At 36.4% G+C, this 21,893-nt stretch overlaps 1 protein-coding gene across 1 annotated transcript in view; it reads left to right on the top strand.

Annotated features, from left to right (window-relative positions):
- Positions 1 to 21,893, top strand: part of SPAG17 (sperm associated antigen 17) — a gene marked incomplete at its 5' end in the record, with an annotated part of 221,964 nt that overhangs the window by 69,844 nt on the left and 130,227 nt on the right. The window contains 4 exons of the mRNA XM_082615114.1: positions 497 to 558; positions 1,118 to 1,231; positions 8,581 to 8,735; positions 20,252 to 20,379. Coding sequence (XP_082471240.1) covers positions 497 to 558; positions 1,118 to 1,231; positions 8,581 to 8,735; positions 20,252 to 20,379 — 459 coding nt within the window. The remainder of the gene's footprint in view (positions 1 to 496; positions 559 to 1,117; positions 1,232 to 8,580; positions 8,736 to 20,251; positions 20,380 to 21,893) is intronic.

Here is a 21,893-nt window from a genome sequence, read left to right as displayed (position 1 = left end):
TATTTTTTCTGGTAGGAGTTGCCTTTATCTGGTAGTTATCCTTTCCATACATCCCCTGCCCCTGTCCTAGTTTGTCACCCATAAGATATGACCAAGAAGTTTGAAAAGCCTTTGTGATAGTTGCCAGCATGACAAGACACAACAGTGTGTAGTGAGCAGTTGACATAGTTTAATCAGTAAATATTTGCAGCTTGTAAGGTAAAGGTACATTGTTAGAAATGAACCATACAGTCTGAAGGCAGACTATCTAACATGATTTAGGAATGTATTGTATAGGAAGCTGGGTTCTTTTCAAAGGACTTAGCATAATTTTTCTAGGTAGACACTGATTTAGAATTATTGACACAGACACCTTTTTGGAGGCATGAAACATTTCTTTTAGGAATTACCTTTTCAGCACAGAAACCTAGATCATATGGCAACAAAAATGCACAGCGTTGACTAAAACGAGAACAAAGCCCAAACACAACTGGATGTTGGTGTCTTTGATTTACAGAGCAGACCATGAAGAACGAGATCAAAGATAAAGCGGTCACAAATGCTGATCCTCTTGAAAAGGTAGGAAATTATTATTCTAAACGTGTAGATGCGAGTAAGATGATCTGAGAAAACCATGAACTAAAAAAAGGAGAGAGAGAGAAGCTTAGCAGGAGAATGTTGATGCTAGAGGAGAAGGGATTATTCAGACATCCCCTGACCAGCTCCAACTGGAGAGAAAGGAGTTAATTTCACCAGCCGCTCAAGCAAAACTTCCAGGCTCCATGCTCCTCTCTAGACAGTGTGGCTTGGCAACGTCACGAACACCTGCTGACCATACAGCCATGTAGAACTAATGCTGTCTTGAAGTGAGTTCAGAAAACCTGCCTATAATTGCTAACAGGACTCAGAAGAGTATAACCTAACAATAAAAATATTTAGATTATGTTGCCCATGAAAAAAAAGTCAGAGGCATACTCTTTCTGGCAGCAGTTCTCTTAAAGTGTTGCCATATGGATTTATACATATGCAGATTTCCCCAATTAGATGGAGTACATGCTGGTTAGTTGATGGAGTCCAAGAGGGCTCCATTTGGACTTAAACAAATTAAGGCTGAAATTGGATTCCTATGATTTTTTAGAAACCCAAGAAGATGACTGTGGAAGCAGAGTTACAGGACATAAAGAAAATGCAGCAACGCAATCTAATGGACTGGAGTTTTACTGAACATTTTAAGCCAGAAGTTCTGCTTCAGGTATTAATGGTCTGTGAGTCTCTGGAAGATGGTCAGATGGGTCTGGAGAGGCATGGTGTGATTTAGAACAGTTCACTTCTAGGTCACTCTCAGATCTAGTTCAGATCAATACTCCCATTTACTTCACCTATAAAGTGAGTTTAATCCCAGATTGAGCTTTGCATACCCAAAATAGTTTAAAATATACTTTCTAAAAAGATGTTTTTTATAAAGTCTTTTAAGGAAAAAATATATATATGCATGACTGTTGCACATTTTTTTTTAAAAAAACATAGTAATAAAAGTAAGACATTGGGAAGCAACCTTATTTTTCCCCATATTGCCTGTCAATTCTCTTCAGTTTTCACATTTCAAAGTATTTTCTGATACAATTAACAGGTCAATGGAAGCTGTGATAGCTAACATTTACTGAGTACTTACCATATGCTAGTCAATGATTAATATGTATTATTAGCTTAATTAATCTCTTCAATACTCCTGTGAAGTAGAAACTATTTCAATAGTAGGAAACTGAGGCACCTTGACCAACAGTAACTTTTGTCCAAGGTCACATGGCTGATGAGTGAGAGAAGCAAGATATAAACCGAAGAAATCCAGCCCCAGAACTTGTGCCCTTAACCACTATGCAAAATAATGAGTAACGCTAAAATGAACTCTTTTTGTTACTTTTACATTTTATGCAAAAACCTGTACTCTGTTATCTTTTTAATTTCAATTTTGCTTTTATCAAAGTTTTACATCCACATTTTTTAAACATCTTTATTGGAGTATAATTGCTTTACAATGGTGTGTTACTTTCTGCTTTATAACAAAGTGAATTAGCTATACATATACATATATCCCCATATCCCCTCCCTCTTGAGCCTCCCTCCCACCCTCCCTATCCCACCCCTCTAGGTGGTCACAAAGCACCGAGCTGATCTCCCTGTGCTATGCGGCTGCTTCCCACTAGCTATCTGTTTTACATTTGGTAGTGTATATATGTCCACACCACTCTCTCACGTCGTCCCAGCTTACCCTTCCCCCTCCCCGTGTCCTCAAATCCATTCTCTACGTCTGTGTCTTTATTCCTGTCCTGCCCCTAGGTTCTTCAGAACCTTTTTTTTTTTTTTAGATTCCATATATATGTGTTAGCATACAGTATTTGTTTTCTCTTTCTGACTTACTTCACTCTGTATGACAGACTCTAGGTCCATCCACCTCACTACAAATAACTCAGTTTCATTTCTTTTTATGGCTGAGTAATATTCCATTGTATATATGTGCCACATCTTCTTTATTCTTTCATCTGTTGATGGACACTTAGGTTGCTTCCATGTCCTGGCTATTGTAAATAGTGCTGCAATGAACATTGTGGTACATGACTCTTTTTGAATTATAGTTTTCTCAGGGTATATGCCCAGTAGTGGGATTGCTGGATCATATGGTAATTCTATTTTTAGTTTTCTAAGGAACCTCCATACTGTTCTCCATAGTCATCCACATATTTTTAAAGCCAAAAAAATGTATAAAGACCCTTATGAAAAATAGCAGCTCCCTCCCACTCCCATGCCAAAATTCCCAGAGGTAAAAATCTTCAAAGTATTTACCTGTTTCTTTTGTTACTTAATTGTCTCTAAATAACTAGAATATTTAGTCTTAGTTTTAGTTTGGGGCATCATCATCAATTAACTCCTTCTTGAGAAAATAGCTTGCCCACCCCCCATATAACACACACTCAGACACATACACACACACACATGTGCACATACGTTCACTCATACACTCCTACACTCATAGCAGCATTTCTCCTTGCCATTCTCCAACACTGTCAACTATATCATAATTTTTGGTTAGATTTCAAGATTTACCTTATTTCAATTATATAAAAACTATTCACAACTGAACTGTATAGTATTCTATGATTACATTTCCTTTTCATTTGTTTAGTTTGTTATGCATTTATCATTACTACCCCCCAAATTCTCTACCAAAGAGTAAATCTCCTCTCAATACATTCAGACCTAACAGGTATTCTATCAATTTTGTTGTCTAAGCAATGCCTTTCCTGTGTGCTCTCAACCTCTGCTTGCCCTCTACTTGTCTTCTGGGTTCACAGGGTCACAAATGAATAGGAATTTTGCCCAAGGAGGGACCAGGAACTGAGTCTCACCTATAACTGATTTAGAAGATATTTAGGTAAAATTTGGGCCTTAGAGTTGATGCTGGAAAGGGTTAAAACTTTGAGGGATATTGGGATTGGGTGAATATATTTTACATATCGGGAGGATATGAATTTGAGAGGCCACAGTGTGGATTGTTATGTGTTGAACAGTGTCCCGAAAAGATTTTTTAGAATCCTTACACCAGGACCTAAAAGTGTTACCTTATTTGGAATTAGGGTGTCTAAAAGATGTAATCAGGTTAGGATGAGAGCATTATGGTGAGCTCTAATCAAATATGACTGATGTCCTTGTAAGAAGAAGAAAATACCAAGTAAAGACAAAGACACACAGGGAGAATATTTTGTGACCAGAGAGGTGGAGATTAGAATGATGCAGATGCAAGCCAAAATACACCAAGGATTGATGGCCACTGCCAGAAGCTACAAAGCAGCAAAGAAAATTCTACCAATTTTCAGAGAAAGCCTGCTACATAGTTGTGATCCCACGATCTCCCTTCACTATCATGGCCACATCCTTTGCCTCTATTTCTAGTTAGATACTCTGTCCTCTGAATCCCATGTTGTCCTCTCTCTTGGGTTACTCTCTTTTTGTAGGGTACCGTCTCTTCAAGTTGCTTCCATAAATTTTTGAGGCACTGGATGTTTGAAAGTATCTTAATTCTATCCTTACATTTGACTGCCAGTTTGGTTTTATATAAAATGCTAAGTTAAAAAGTATTTTCCTTTGACATTTTGAAGGCATTCCTCAATAGTCTTTTAGCTTTCCAGATTGTCCTTGAGAAAAAAGAAGGAAATTCTGATTCCTGGTCACTTGAGTCTGTTTTTTTTTTTTCTTCTCTCTGTAAGGTTTTTAAGATTTTCTCTTTGTTCCAGTGTTCTAGATTTCCTGTTGATGTGCCTTGGTATGTGGTTCTATTCCTCATATTGTACTGGGGAGCCCAGTATAATCCAGAGACTCCTGTCTTTATATTCTGGGAAGTGTTATACAATCATCACTCTAATAATCATCTCCCCTCTGTTTTCTTTAGTCTTTCTTCCTGAAACTCCTATTATTCTGGTGTTGGACTTCCTGGACTGAACTTCCAGTTTCTTTACCTTTTCCCTCCTAGTTTACAACACCTTTTCTTCTTATTCTGGAAATATGGCTCTGCTTTCATTCAATTTTTCTATTGCGTCTTCTGTGTCTATTGTTATAATGTTAATTTCCCAAAGTTCTATTTATAATTAAAAATTACCTTTATAGAGCACACTGTTCACATTCCCTGGTACCATATCTTCTCTTATCTCTATGAGGATATTAAAGTCCTTTGAAGTCATAGTGTCTTCTCCCTGCATTATCTCTTTTCCTCAAAAATATTTTTTAAGTTTTTGTTTTTTGGGGGAGAGGAGGGGAGATCTTCATTTTTCATATTGGAGAATAATATCTAGTGGTATTTGCCTCTTTGTTCATATTAATAATGAGACACTAAAAATATGATAGGAAGTGCTACCTGAGGTCAGGGTAGAGGGAAGTTGTCAATAACTGGACTTCGTTGTTGGGTAATTTGGCTGGGGGGTTTTCTTGGGAGACCCATCAGTGTTAATGTATTAGTTCTGTACTCTTGGGCCATTTAGAGTCTCCAGGAAAAAAAGAAAAATCTAATCTCCTGTCTTCAAGATATAACTTACCAGTCAGGGTTTTAGGAGTGATAGAGGGAAAGAGTTTAAGGTGTCTTCCCACTCAGCCTCCAGATCTGCGTTGTCCAATGTGGTAACCACTAGTCACATATAGCTTCTGAGTACTTGAAATGTTGCGAGTTAAAGTGAGATGGGCTATAAGTAGGCTATACACTACATAAGTATAGCTATATAAACGCTATGCACACCAGATTTCAAGGATTTAGTTGAAAAAGAAGGTGATACATTTCATTAGCAATTTTTACATTGATTACATATTGAAATGATAATATATTTTTGACATATTAGGTTAAATAAAATATACAGTTATAATTTTACCTTTTTTAACTTTTAAAATATGGCTACTATAAAATTTTATATTACACACATGGCTTACATTAGTGGCTTACCTTATATTTCTCTTGGACCATGCCAATTTAGACTTTTACAGAATTCTCTTTTTTCTGTGGTATAAGTCTCCTTCAGTGGTGCCTAGGGTCCCTCTTCTTAGAATCCACAGGATCACCTTCTGTTGGTAATAATCCTCCCTTCTGCTGAGGTGGGAGATGGACAGTCCCCCGGCTGCTCAGGACTGTTGAGGCTTCTTAAAAGACTTCCTATTTTCAATGCCATATTGACTCCACTTTCAGAGGTACCTCACTCTACCATTTCTTGAGCCTTTCTGTATTTCTGCACACAAAGTTCCATCTGGTCTCTCTTAAAACTACTCTTAGGATTTGGCTTTCCATGTTCTGCTAAATCTGTTACCACTTGTCCTTCTGCTTTCTAGCTTCTAAAATGCTGTTGCTTTTGTCTCCTCTTCTGTGGCCTTCAACTTTTTGGTATTAAAACTCAAAATTTTTACAGTTCCTTTACAGAGGGGTTAGGGAGTACATGTGTTTAATCTTCCATTTTTAACTGGAAGTTCACTTCAGACTATTTCGATTTAGCTCTGTCCTTCCCACTCCATGAAGCTTCACTTTTCAAGGTCACACATAATTGTCCTGCCAAACCTAAATGAATGCTTATCTCTGTTCATCTTCCTTGACATTTTCATCACAAAGCTGATCCATTCCCTATGAAACACTCTTCGCTCTTGGTTTCCAAGACACCATACTGGATTCCTCCTCAGTGCTCCATTTGGAATTTTGTCGAATACTTCTCCTCCACATAATATCTAAATACTGAAGTGCCTCAAGTCTCAGTCCTGAATTGTCTTCTTTCTTCTGTAAATATTCTTTTAATGATTTCATCTATTATATATGTCTAACCCTCATGACTCATAAAATTTTATCTTCCAAATTATCTCTATCTTGAGCTCCACATTAGTGTACCTACCTCTAAATTCCACTTGAATTTCTGATAGGCCTCTTAAATATTTAGTGTCCCATATGAAGCAGATAATTTTCCCACCTAAGCATGTTTCTCCCCTCATCCATCTCAGAAAATGTCACCATCAAGCCAAAAGGCTAAGAGTCATTCCTTACTTCAGCTGTTCCTTTGTCCTGCATGTCTGATCCATCAAGTTTTGAGGGTATAACCTCAAAATATATCTTCAAGCTCTTCACCATCTCCACTGCTGCTACTTTAATTCAAGTACCATCCTCTCCATCTACTGTAATATCCTCCTAGTCATCAGCCTGCTCCACTCTTGGTCCATGCCAATCCCTTCTGTCCATATCAGATGTTCCATCAATTTCATCTTCTTAGACACACATCTCTGAACTCCCGAATTCTCTATAAAAATCTTAATCAGATTTTGGAGAAAAATCTTACCTATCTTGTTCATTTTGTTTTTCTAGAACCTACATGGTGCCTGGCACATAGTAGGTCTTCATTTTTAATGAAAAAGTAGTTAATGAGAACAACAATATTAATGCAGAATAATAAGTAAAAGCCAAGTTTTTAAAATTTATTTTATTGGAGTATAGTTGATTTACAGTGCTGTGGCCAAGTTTTTACAAAGGACAGGAAATACATTGTATGAAAGCTTATCAAATATTAAGAACAACTACAGCTCTGAAAAACTTAGTGCTATTAGCAAACCAAATGCAGTAATTTATTGAAAAAAAAAGAAAACATAACGTGCAATTTGAATTTTCACAGGAATGTAAGGTTGAACACTAGAATATCTATTAATAAAATTTAGCACTTTAACAGATTAAAGAATAAAAAAGAACACCTAAATTGATGCAGAAAAATCATTTGATATGATTTAATAGTCACTAATGATTAAGAACTCAGAGCAAACTAGTAACAGGAGGAACTTTTCTAACCTAATGAGGAGTATTAGGTTACATAAACCCTACAGCAAAAAAAACAAAAACAAAAACATACTTAATAGATGTCTACCCCAGCAGTCAAAGTAAATGTGAAAACACAAAGATTGTGGAGCTCTCTAATACAAGGAAGAATACACATTCATCAGAAATAAAAATATTTGTTTTTTGAACTTAAAATATGAAAGGAATTTGCCAAAAAAGTAAAGTAATGGATAGCACCCCACATAGCAATTTTTTAAATGCAAAAATATTTACCACATGTGTGTTTTCTTGTATTGGCTCTCAGGGAACAAATGTAAAAAGTTAAATGACACTTCATAAAGACACTCATAGAGCAGACTAGATTGGGGAAGTACATATATTATTTTAGTTATGCTACCAGTGTAAAATTGAAAGCAAAAGTAAAACAATCCTTTCCTGACATAATGTGCAATTCCATGCCTTCAGATCATCCGAAAGGTAGAGAACGGAAAGCTGCCACCACCGAATTGATATGGACAAGGAAAACAAAACCAAAAACCCACAGCTGTCTAATTGCTTTCCCTATGCACATATTTCTTTATGTTGATTGGCATAAGGAAAAGGCAACAGGACAGCGAGCTGCCTACTCTGCCCCTCTGTTTGTGGCTGCAATTGCAATGCTGAAGATAGAATGTTTTGGAAAGGGCCAGGGATAGAAGTCATGTAGAAACAATATCAGGAGGACCACTCACAGCATGTCTCTGTACTACAACATGGTGTAGTGGAGAGCACTGTGTGTAGTGTGAAATGTGACATGTAGAGTCAAAAGACTGGTATGAGCCCTGGCACCAGAACTTAGGGACTCCATATTCTTGGACAAGTATCTTATCCCCTCTTGGCCACAACTGATGCTGAAAATTGCAGCTTTTAATATTTTGAAATGGAAAAAATAATCATACCTACTTATCTGGGACTTTTATGATGACAAAATGAGATGATCTATATGAAGGCATGGAAAACGTTAAATAAATAACTCCTAGACTTAATTATTATCTCCCAGCATTAATGAAGAACACTTGAGCAAATGCCTCTATGCCTGGAGCCTAGGATTTGTTTTTCTTTAAAAGTTGCTAAAATCCTCCTGAAAACGTCTGCCATCTATGCTGTCACCTTGACTAACATCATGGAGATAAGTGGAGAAAAAGAAGGAGACAGAGAAATGCCCTAGCAGGAGACCCTTCTCTTGGGAATAAAAGACACAACAATGGATTTGTTTTGATTTTCAGGTTCTTCAAGAAGCCAATCAGCAATACAGGTGTATTGATTCTTATTACCACACCCAAGATAACTCTTTACTGTTGGTCTTTCATAATCCAATGAATTTGCAACGTCTGCACTGTGAACATTGGAACATTGCTCTTCACTCTAATGTTGGATTCAGGTAACCAACTTAGATAGTTTGGTGAGTTAGTTGTCTTAGCTTAGTTTGCTAGTTACCTAGTTTTTAGTTCTTATAGCCTAAGCTGGGTGGTTAAACTTGATAAAAACATTTGTGTGATACTATAGATTCAATTCAGCTCACCAAGTTGAATGTGTGTGCCAGGCACTGTGATAGGCATTGAAACTATCTCCCCGAGGAAGACAGATGTCATTCCCTATCCCATTGAATCTAGTGGGGATATTATTAAATTACATTTGATTCATTTAGGCTCCAATAAAACAGCCTCTGAAAGATTTAAAGTAGGAACTACAAAACATGACATTCCGCATGCTGGTTTGTGATAACTCCACTTGATCTAGGGAAGACTCAAAAGTAGGGCAGCTGAGTGGCACATGCAGTCAGGTTCCCAGCAAAATGAGGCCTCTAGGAATTAGCGATTTTTTTTTCTTCCCAGATCCTTATTCCATTGCTAACTTAAAATTTTGCTTTCTCTTCTTATTAATAATGAGGACTTTTCATTATTTTTCAATACTGGTTAATGTATATTCAGTATTTGTTATTTGTATAGAATTGTTTTAGTCCTAAGGGATACAGAAAGATAGAGAGGACGAACATGGTCCTATAGAATAAATAACTGGGGAAATAGGTTGTGTGCATACATATATGCATACATGGGAACACACATTTTAAAGTCATGAGATGATTTTTCAAAATTAAGGCACACAACAGATGTACTAAGCTAATATCTTAAACTGTGCTTTTCTTTGTTTTGTTTCTCATTCCAGTAATTATACTTTTCATTTCTTTGCCGATTAGGACTTCCAACACAATTTTGAGAACATCCTTGTCTTGCTCTAGGTTTTGAATATTCATCTAATAAGTATGTTTTGCTTTTGTTTTTCTGCGGTAGGGTTTATGTAAATACTCCTTATTAGGTTAGAAAAGTGTCTCCTGTTACTAGTTTGCTCTGAGTTCTTAATCATAAGTGACCATTAAATCATATCAAATGATTTTTCTACATCAATTTAAGTGTTCTTTTTTATTTGTTAAAGTGCTAAATTTTATTAATAGATATCCTAGTGTTCAATCTTATTCCTGTGAAAATCCAATTTGTCCATTATGTTATCTTTTTTTATAAATTACTGCATTAGGTTTGCTAATAGATTATTTACAATATTTGGATCTGTATTCATGGGTTAAGACTCAGCTATAATTTTCCTTTCTTTAAACATTCTTGTCTGGCTTTCATGTTGGGATTTTATTAGCCTCGTAAATTAATGGGCGGGTGTTCTCTTTTTTCATTTCTATTTTTTGATTTTCTGAATGAGTTTGTGCAAGACTAATATATATGTTCCTTTGGCATGTGGTAAAACTTCCAAATAAGAACATCTGGACCTGGGATGATGTTTAATTACTGATACAAATTCTGTCATGGTTATTAGACTCTTTGGGTTTTCTATTTATTTATTTATTTACTTACTTACTTACTTTAACACCTTTATTGGAGTATCATTGCTTTACAATGGTGTGTTAGTTTCTGCTTTATAACAAAGTGAATCAGCTATACATACATATATATCCCCATATCTCCTCCCTTTTGCGTCTCCCTTCCACACTCCCTACCCCACCCCTCTAGGTGGTCACAAAACACCGAGCTGATCTCCCTGTGCTATGCAACTGCTTCCCAGTAGCTATCTATTTTACATTTGGTAGTGTATATATGTCAATGCCACTCTCTCACTTCGTCTCAGCTGACCCTTCCCCATCCCTGTGTCCTCAGGTCCTTTCTCTACATCTGCATCTTTATTCCTGTCCTGCCCCTAGGTTCTTCAGAACCTCTTTATTTTTTTAGATTCCATATATATGTGTTAGCATATGGTATTTGTTTTTCTCTTTCTGACTTATTTCCCTCTGTATGACTGACTCTAGGTCCATCCACCTCACTACAAATAACTCAGTTTCATTTCTTTGTATGGCTGAGTAATATTCCATTGTATATATGTGCCACATCTTCTTTATCCATTCAGCTCTCGATGGACACTTAGCTTGCTTCCATGTCCTGCCTCTTGTAAATAGAGCTGCAATGAACATTGTGGTACATGACTCTTCTTGAATTATGGTTTTCTCAGGGTATATGCCCAGTAGTGGGATTGCTGGATCGTATGGTAGTTCTATTTTTAGTTTTTTAAGGAACCTCCATACTGTTCTCCATAGTGGCTGTATCAATTTACATTCCCACCAACAATGCCAGAGGGTTCCCTTTACTCCACACCCTCTCCAGCATTTACTGCTTGTAGATTTTTTGATGATGGCCGTTCTGACTGGTATAATGTGATACCTCATTGTAGTTTTGATTTTCATTTCTCTGATGATTAGTGATGCTGAGCATCTTTTCATGTGTTGGTTGGCAATCTGTATATCTTCTATGGAGAAATGTCTATTTAGGTCTTCTGTCCATTTTTGTATTGGGTTGTTTGTTTTTTTGATATTGAGCTGCATGAGCTGCTTGTAAATTTTGGAGATGAATCCTCTGTTAGTTGCTTCATTTGCAAATATTTTCTCCCATTATGAGGATTCTCTTTTCATCTTGTTTCTGGTTTCCTTTGCTGTGCAAAAGCTTTTAAGTTTCATTAGGTCCCATTTGTTTATTTTTGTATTTAGTTCCATTTCTCTAGGAGGTGGGTCAAAAAGGATCTTGCTGTGAGTGATGTCATAGAGTGTTCTGCCTATGTTTTCCTCTAAGAGTTTGATAGTGTCTGGCCTGACATTTAGGTCTTTAATCCATTTTGAGTTGGCTTTTGTGTATAGTGTTAGCAAGTGTTCTAATTTCATTTTTTTACATGTAGCTGTCCAGTTTTCCCAGCACCACTTATTGAATAGGCTGTCTTTTCTTCATTGTATATTCTTGCCTCTTTAACAAACATAAGGTGACTGTATGTGCATGGGTTTCTCTCTGGGCTTTCTAGCCTGTTCCATTGATCTATATTTGTTTTTGTGCCAGTACCATACTGTCTTGATTACTGCAGCCTTGTAGTACAGCCTGAAGTCTGGGAGCCTGTTTCCTCCAGCTCCATTTTACATTCCAAGATTGCTTTGGCTATTCGGGGTCTTTTGTGTCTTCAAGCAAATTGTGATATTTTTTCTTCTAGTTCTGTGAAAAATGCCAGTGATAGTTTGATAGGGATTGCATTGACTCTGTAGATTGCTTTGGGTAGTATAGTCATTTTCACAATGTTGATTCTTACAATCCAAGAACATGGTGTATCTCTCCATCTGTTTGTATCATCTTTACTTTCTTTCATCAGTGTCTTATAGTTTTCTGCTATAGGTCTTTTGTCCCCTTAAGTAGGTTTATTCCTAGGTATTTTGTTCTTTTTGTTGCAGTGGTACATGGGAGCATTTCCTTAATTTCTCTTTCACATTTTTCATCATTAGTGTATAGGAATGCATGAGATTTCTGTGCATTAATTTTGTACCCTGCTACTTTACCATATTCTTTGATTAGCTCTAGTAGTTTTCTGGTAGCATCTTTAGGATGCTGTTATGTATAGTATCATGTCCTCTGCAAACAGTGACAGCTTTACTTCTTCTTTTCCAATTTGGATTCCTTTTATTTCCTTTTCTTCTCTGATTGCTGTGGCTAAAATTTCCAAACTATGAATAATAGTGGTGAGAGTGAGAAACCTTGTTCCTAATCTTAGTGGAAATGGTTTCAGTTTTTTACCATTGAGAATGATGTTGGCTGTGGGTTTGTCATATATGGCCCTTATTATGTTGATGTAAGTTCCCTCTATGACTACTTTCTGGAGAGTTTTTATCATAAATGGGTGTTGAATTTTGTTGAAAGCTTTTTCTGCATCTATTGAGATTATCATATGGTTTTCATCTTTCAATTTGTTAATATGGTGTATCACATTGATTGATTTGCATATATTAAAGAATCCTTGCATTCCTGGGATAAACCCCACTTGGTCATCACGTATGATCCTTTTAATGTGCTGCTGGATTCTGTTTGCTTGTATTTTGTTGAGTATTTTTGCATCTATGTTCAACAGTGATATTGGCCTGTAGTTTTCTTTTTTTTTTTTTTTTTTGTAACATCTTTGTCTGGTTTTGGTATCAGGGTGATGGTGGTCTTGTAGAATGAGTTAGGGAGTGCTCCTCCCTCTGCTATATTTTGGAAGAATTGGAGAAGGATAGGTGTTAGCTCTTCTGTAAATATTTGATAGAATTCGCCTGCGAAGCCATCTGGTCCTGGGCTTTTGTTTGTTGGAAGATTTTTAATCACAGTTTCAATTTCAGTGCTTGTGATCGGTCTGTTTATATTTTCTGTTTCTTCCTGGTTCAGTCTCAGAAGGTTTTGCTTTTCTAAGAATTGGTCCATTTCTTCCAGGTTGTCCATTTCATTGCCATATAGGTGCTTGTAGTAATCTCTCATGATCCTTTGTATTTCTACAGTGTCAATTGTTACTTCTCTTTTTTCATTTCTAATTCTGTTGATTTGAGTCTTCTTCCTCTTTTTCTTGATAAGTCTGGCTAATGGTTTATCAATTTTGTTTATCTTCTCAAAGAACCAGCTTTTAGTTTTATTGATCTTTGCTATTGTTTCCTTCATTTCTTTTTCATTTATTTCTGATCTGATTTTTATGATTTCTTTCCTTCTGCTAAGTTTAGGGATTTATGTTCTTCTATCTCTAATTACTTTAGGTGTAAGTTTAGGTTGTTTATTTGAGGTGTTTCTTGTTTCTTGAGGTAGGATTGTATTGCTATAAACTTCCCTCTTATAACTGCTTTTGCTGCATTCTGTAGGTTTTGGGACATGATGTTTTCATTGTCCTTTGTTTCTAGGTATTTTTTTATTTCATCTTTGATTTCTTCAGTGATATCCTGCTTATTTTATTTAGCTTCTATGTGTTTGTATTTTTTACATTTTTTTCCTGTAATTGATATCTAGTCTCATAGCGTTGTGGTCGGAAAAGATACGTGATACGATTTCAGTTTTCATAAATTTACCAAGGCTTGACTTGTGACCCAAGATATGATCTATCCTGGAGAATGCTCCATGAACTCTTGAGAAGAAAGTGTGTTCTGATGTTTTTGGGTGCAATGTCCTATAAATGTCAATTAAGTCCATCTTGTTTAAGGTGTCATTTAAAGCTTGTGTTTCCTTATTTATTTTCATTTTGGTTGATCTGTCCATTGGTGAAAGTGGAGTGTTAAAGTCCCCTACTATGATTGTGCTACTGTCGAATTCCTCTTTTATGGCTGTTAGCATTTGCCTTATGTATTGAGGTGCTGCTATGTTGGGTGCATAAATATTTACAATTGTTATATCTTCTTCTTGGATTGATCCCTTGATCATTATGTAGTGTCCTTCTCTGTCTCTTGTAGTAGTCTTTATGTTAACATGTATTTTTTCTTACATGAGAATTGCTACTCCACCTTTCTTTTGATTTCCATTTGCATTGAATATCTTTTTCCATCCCCTCCCTTTCAGTCTATATGTTTCCTTAAGTCTGAAGTGGGTCTCTTGTAGGCAGCATATATACAGGTCTTGTTTTTGTATCCATTCAGCCAGTCTGTGTCTTTTGGTTGGCACATTTAATCCATTTACATTTAAGGTAATTATCAATATGTATGTTCCTATTACCATTTTCATATTTGTTTTGTTTTGTTTATGTAGGACTTTTCCTTCTCTTGTGTTTCCCGCCTAGAGAAGTTCCTTTAGCATTTGTTGTAAAGCTGGTTTGGTGGTGCTGAATTCTCTTAGGTTTTGCTTGTCTGAAAAGGTTTTAATTTCTCTGTGCCATCTGAATGAGATCCTTGCTGGGTAGAGTCATCTTGGTTGTTGGTTTTTCCCTTTCATCACTTTAAATATGTCCTGCCACTCCCTTCTGACTTGCAGAGTTTCTGCTGTAAGATCAACTCTTAACCTTATGGGGATTCCTTTGTATGTTATTTGTTGTTTTTCCCTTGCTGCTTTTAATATTTTTTCTTTGTATTTAATTTTTGATCGTTTGATTAATATGTGTCTTGGCATGTTTCTCCTTGTATTTATCCTGTATGGGACTCTCTGCACTTCCTGAACTTGATTGACCATATTAGGGAAGTTTTTAACTATGGTCTCTTCAAATATTTTCTCAGTCTCTTTCTTTTTCCTCTTCTGGGACCCCTGTAATTTGAATGTTGGTGCATTTAATGTTGTCCAGAGGTCTCTAAGAATGTCCTCCATTCTTTTCATTCTTTTTTCTTTATTCTGCTCTGCAGTAGTTATTTCCACTCTTTTATCTTCCAGGTCACTTATCTGTTCTTCTGCCTCAGTTATTCTGCTATTGATTCCTTCTAGAGAAATTTTGATTTCATTTATTGTGGTGTTCATCATTGCTTGTTTGCTCTTTAGTTCTTCTAGATCCTTGTTAAATGGTTCTTGTATTTTCTCCATTCTATTTCCAAGATTTTGTATCATCTTTACTCTCATTACTCTGAATTCTTTTTCAGGTAGACTGCCTATCTACTGTTCATTTGTTTGATCTGGTGTGTTTTTACCTTGCTCCTTCATCTGCTGTGTATTTCTCTGTCTTCTGATTTTTCTTAACTTACTGTGTTTGGGGTCTCCTTTTCACAGGCTGCAGGTTTGTAGTTCCTGTTGTTTTTAGTGTCTGACCCCAGTGGCTAAGGTTGATTCAGTGGGTTGTGTAGGCTTCATTGTGGAGGGGACTAGTGCCTGTGTTCTGGTGGATGAAGTTGAATCTTGTCTTTTTGGTGGGCAGGACCACATCTGGTGGTGTGTTTTGGGGTGTCTGTGAACTCAGTATGATTTTAGGAGACATCTCTGCTAATGGGTGGGGTTGTGTTCCCATCTTGCTAGTTGTTTGGCATGGGATGTCCAACACTGGAGTTTGCTGGTCATTGATTGGAGCTGGGTCTTAGCATTGAGATGGAGATCTCTGGGAGAGCTCTCGCTGATTGGTATTATGTGGGGCTAGGAGGCCTCTGGTGGACCAATGTCCTGAACTTGGCTCTCATACCTCAGAGGGTCAGGCCTGACACCTGGCCGGAGCACCAATACCCTGTGCGCCACATGGCTGGAGTGCCTTCAGAGTTGGAGATGCTGGCCGGCAGTGTCTCTCCTTCTATGCTGCACATTAGAATCACCTGCTTCTTCCTTGTTTTGCCCCAAAGGTAGTGTTCCACAGAGAAAAACAATAGCCTTGAAAACAGTCACAGCTCTGAGATGGCTTTTTTTCCCTTTGTGCTTAGTCGGGTTTCCCTTGCTCACATGGGGCCACATGCAGAGGCCTTGCACCCGGCTCTTCCGACCAGAGTTCCTAGTGCGGAACGGCTGCCACCAACACTTCAGCTCAGGCAAGCCATGTGCAGAAGTGAGGAAAAGGACACTGCATCCAAGATGGCAGCCAGGGACCATGTCTTACCATTAAATTTATAAACACACATTTTTACTTCAGGATTAATCCCTTTCCTTCCTTTTGTTAGATTCAATTTTCTTAGTTCATTCTTAGCATGTGATTTTTAAAAGTCATACATTCTATTTATATTCTTCTAGAAATTACACTTATCCTTTTAAATCTCATATTTAAACATTTTTATATAATAGCTAGGGTTAAAGCATATTAATATCATTTCACAGAAAACGTTAAAATCTTTAACATATTTTCACTTGCTCCCAACAAATCTCCTACCTCCCATTTAGAAATTGCCTAAAATTTTTATTTCCAATTGTAAAGTGATATTTTTTAATCATAAATAAGTGGCATAAATAGTTACCTACATTTAATTGTAAATTTTATTATTTCTCAACTCCTACTTATATCCCGTGTTGTCCTGGATGTTTTTTCTTAACGTAGCTGGAATAATTCTTTCAGAAAGTATCTGTGGGTGGAAAATTTTCTGAATCATTGCATGCTGAAATATTCCTTATTTTGTTATCTCATTTGAAATATACATATCCATGTTCTCTCATCACAGATCAGTCGTAATGCTTCTGGGTTTTGTTTGAAATGCAGACTTATTGAAAGGTCCTGAGCATAAGAGAGACATGATATGACTTAAGGATGAAAGGGATCTTCCTACTTGCTCTCTCTAGAATAGACTACAAAGGGTCGAAGGTAGGAACAAAGAGACTTGTTGGGAGTCTATGGAAGCAATCCTAGCAAAAGGTGGTAGTGACAGACCAGGACGATAGTGGTAAAGGGAGTGAGAAGTGATCAGATTCTGAATGTATTTTAAATATGTTTTAAAACATCATTTGGATTTCCTGACAGATTGGAAGAAGAACATGAGAAACAAGAGTAGTCAAAGGTAACTTCAGAGTATTTGACCTATTCAACTCAACCTGATGACAAGTGCAGACTTGCCATCAGCTAAGAAGCCAAAGGGCTTGATGAGCGGTTTGGAGTGGAAGACCAGGAGTTTGATTTGGAACATGTTGAGTTTGAGATATCTTTTACCTTCCAAATGAAGATGTTGTGTAACCATAATTCATAGTCTACAATTTTCAGTTTATTTCTTTCTCTTTTTTTAGGCAAATAAGGTATTTTATTACTAAATTTTTTTTATTATTTTTAAATTAATTTTTATTGGAGTATAGTTGCTTTACCATGTTGTGTTAGTTTCTGCTGTACAGCAAAATGAATCAGCTATACATATACATACATCCCCTCTTTTTTGGATTTCCTTCCCATTTAGGTCACCACAGTGCATTAAGTAGAGTTCCCTGTGCTATACAGTATGTTCTCATTAGTTGTCTATTTTATACCTAGTATCAATAGTGTATATGTGTCAATCCCAATCTCCCAGTTCCTCCCACCCCACCCCTTTCTCCCTTGGTATCCATACATTTGTTCTCTATGTCTGTGTCTCTATTTCTGCTTTTCAAATAAGATCATCTATACCATTTTTCTAAATTCCATATATATGCATTAATATACGATATTTGTTTTTCTCTTTCTGACTTACTTTGGTCTGTATGACACTCTCTAGGTCTGTCAACATCTCTATAAATGACCAGTTTTGTTCCTTTTTATGGCTGAGTAATATTTCATTGTATATATGTACCACATCTTCTTCATCCATTTCTCTGTTGATGGACATTTAGGTTGCTTCCATGTCCTGGCTATTGTAAATAGTGCTGCAGTGAAAACTGGGGTACATGTGTCTTTTCAAAGTATGGTTTTCTCTGGATATATGCCCAGGAGTGGGATTGCTGGATCATATGGTTACTATATTTTTAGTTTTTTAAGGAAACTCCATACTGTTCCCCATAGTGGCTGTACCAATTTACATTCCCACAAACAGTGCCAGAGAGTTCCCTTTTCTCCACACCCTCTCCAGCATTTATTATTTGTAGACTTTTTGATGATGGTCATTCTGACTGGTATGAGGTGAAACCTAATTGTAGTTTTGATTTGCATTTCTCTAGTAATTAACAACATTGAGCATTTTTTCATGTGCCTATTGGCCATCTGTATGTCTTCATTGGAGAGATGACTATTTAGATCTTCTGCCCATTTTATGATTGGGTTGTTTGTTTTCTTTATTGAGCTGTATGTGTTGTTTGTATATTTTGGAACTCAACCCCTTCTCCATCACATAGTTTGCAAATATTTTCTCCCATTCCATAGGTTATCTTTTCATTTTGTTTATGGTTTCCTTTGCCGTGCAAAAGCTTTTAAGTTTAATTAGGAGCCATTTGTTTATTTTTGTTTTTATTTCCATTATTCTAGGAGACAGATCCAAAAAAATATTGCTGCAGTTTATATCAAAGAGTGTTCTGCCTGTGTTTTCCTCTAAGTGTTTTATAGTGTCTGGCCTTACATTTAGGTCTTTAATTCATTTTAAGTTTATTTTTGTGTATGGTGTTAGAGAGTGTTCTAATTTCATTCTTTTACATGTAGCTGTCCAGTTTTCCCAGCACCACTTCCTGAAGAGACTATCTTTTCTCCATTGTTTTATATATTCTTGCCTCCTTTGCCATAGATTTTAATTGCCCATAAGTGTGTGGGTTTATTTCTGGGCTTTCTATCCTGTTCTATTGGTCTATGTTTCTGTTTTTGTGCCAGTACCATACTGTTTTGATGACTGTAGCTTTGTAGTATAGTCTGAAGTCAGGGAGCCTGATTCCTCCAGCTCCATTCTTCTTTTTCAAGATTGCTTTGGCTCTTCAGGGTCTTTTGTATTTCCATACAAATTTTAAAAATTTTGTTCTAGTTCTGTGAAAAATGCCATTGGGCATTTGATAGGGGTTGCATTGGATCTATAGATAGCCTTGGTTAGTATGTTCATTTTAACCATATTGATTCTTGCAATCCAAGAACACAGTCTATCTTTCCATCTGTTTGTGTCCTCTTCAGTTTCTTTCATCAGTGTCTTATAGTTTTTGGAGTATAGGTTTTTTGCCTCCTTAGGTAGGTTTATTCCTAGGTATTTTATTCTGTTTGATGCAATAGTAAGTGGGATTGTTTACTTAACTTCTCTTTCTGCTATTTCGTTTTTAGTGTATAGAAGTGCAACAGATTTCTGTGTATTAATTTTGTATCCTGCAACTTTACCAAATTAACTGATGAGGTCTAGTAGTTTTCTGGTAGTATCTTTAGGATTTACTATGTATAGTACCATGTCATGTGCAAATCGTGACAGTTTTACTACTTCTTTTCCAATTTGCATTTCTTTTCTTTAAAAGAGATCAAGAATTAAAGAAAATAATGAAGCAACTAGAGTATAGAATTCATCTAGCTTTATTTTTTCAAAACTTTTGTCCTCACTTTCATACAATTTGACAGTAACTAATCTTTATTGTCAAACCTAAATATTTCAACTTTTTCTCCTAGCAACAACTTTCTTTGGATATTCATATATTGTAAGTGTACATAACATTTAGTTAAAATAATTACAATAATCAGTATAAATAGAATAAATGGATTTGGGAGCAAATATTACTGAATCCTGGTAAGCAATAAGATGCTGATGTATACATAAATGCACAAGCAGCTTAGGGTGTAGTATTTAGGATGTGGGTATTCAAGGGCCAGTAAGTTTTATAGCAAGAGTGCAGGGTTTCAGCTAATCCAGTGAGTCACTTAGCTGGCAGTCAATTATGATAGTACCTATTGTGCTATAAACTTGCTCTAAAAAGAGATTTTGCCATATTACTCTCCAATTAATAGCATTGAGAATGACTGTATCTCCAAACTGTCATCAACTCTTGGTATTATCAAGCATTTTAATCTTTGGTTTGGATGGAAATATCTAATTTTTAATTTTATACATCTTTAATCATGAAGGAAGCTGAACAATTTTCAAATGTTTATTGGATATTTATATATAACTACTTTGTACAAAATATATTCTAGGATATATTGCTATTACATTTGTTACATGGGCAATTTAGAATCAGTTCATTTTTTAAAAGTTCATTTGCACAATCAGTATCTTAAGCACTTGTTGACTTTAACTAATATTAACTCAATGGTCACCTGCTGTTCTTTGATTTTTTTTAGGAATTATTTGGAACTTGTTGCAAAATCCATTCAAGATTGGATCACAAAAGAAGAAGCTGTATATCAGGAAGCTAAAATGGCTGAGGAAATCAGTAGGACCAAGAATGAGCTGGAAATAAAATCTGCTGGTACCAAAATTTCTTCTACTAGCAAAATTTATTCTATTAAAAAATCTAAAAATAAGTAACCAGTTGAACTTATACATAAGTCCAAAGACATTCTATTTATTAATTTAATCAAGACAGTGAACATTTCAGGATTAAAAAGAGTTGTCCACAAAATTTCTGTGACTCTTCACGTTCCCTAAAAAATAGAATAGCTGCATTCTAAATATGATGAAAATATTTGTTGTATATTGATTGATACTTGCCTTATATTGACCATACTTCCTGCCAGATCTGAAAGATTCAATCTATTCAGATCCAGTGTGATGCTGAGAAATGCCAAATGTCTTTATTTTGCTGGGATTGATAGGTTCGCCTATCTAAGTTTTGTTGGCAATACGTGAGTTAGATTCAGAGTCCGTATGTCTCCGTAAGAATCATTATGGCTGCCAAAGTGAGATTAAAACAAGACCTTCCTTAGAAGAGTAAACAAAATAGTCCTGAGATTAGGGGCTTCCCTGGTGGCGCAGTGGTTGAGAGTCCGCCTGCCGATGCAGGGGACACGGGTTCGTGCCCCGGTCTGGGAAGATCCCACATGCCGTCGAGCGGCTAGGCCCGTGAGCCATGGCCACTGAGCCTGTGCGTCCGGAGCCTGTGCTCTGCAACGGGAGAGGCCACAACAGTGAGAGGCCCGCGTACCAAAAAAAAATAGTCCCGAGACTAACTGGGAGTTAGAATTTAAAAATGAAGGAAAAACGGATTACTGGGGGCTTGTGACATGGACTCAACAGGATGTTGGATCAATAGATATTTTCATTTTTGTTGCTGTCAATTTTCATGGCTTTGATGCTGTCAGTCAGAGAGAAGAGGGTGAGAAAAAGAGGAAGGATACTTGATAAATAAGTGAAATGTTGAGGTAATTCATCTGGAAAATAAAGATATTTCACTGGGTTCGTACAAAGGAAATGAGCTCTATGTGAATTATACTCATTGTTTTTGATAACCAAGCTGAGAGTGATTTCCTATAAAGAAGCAAAACTATATAATTTCCAAAGTTTTTGCAACCACTATAAACTACACAAAGGAATTTGTGCTTAGCTTGATTCTAAAATAAAATTTGGAAAACCAAGTCAAAGATGAAGCATTCACATTTCACCAAAATGGTTACATAATCCATCCATCAACTCAGCCTTCCTCCTGATGGGGTGCAGCAGGACAGCACTAGGTAATTGGAATACTCGATGGGACTATCTAAAAAGACCGGTAGGGCTTCCCTCTCACAATTGTGTCCAGGCCATACTTTACTGTTAGTAGCAAAAATTGTGGATTGACTGCCTTTTCTTTATTCTGCTTCTGAGCAGAACCAAAAGTTTAATAATTATCTGGGTGTCTATGGACCAAATTCAGAAAATGGTTTAATTGGGATTGGAATACACCTGGTAGGTATTGCATTCAGTTTGAGGCCTCTCAAGTCAGGACAGATGTAAACCTTCACAACAGAATAACTATAATGGCAAGAGGAGGGCTTCAGTATAGAA

The sequence above is a fragment of the Mesoplodon mirus genome, assembly GCF_964341445.2.
Source record: "Mesoplodon mirus genome assembly, chromosome: 3".
In the NCBI taxonomy this organism is placed as follows: domain Eukaryota; kingdom Metazoa; phylum Chordata; class Mammalia; order Artiodactyla; family Ziphiidae; genus Mesoplodon; species Mesoplodon mirus.
Note: the sequence above shows the minus strand (reverse complement) of the source record. Positions and strands in the feature narration are given on the sequence as shown.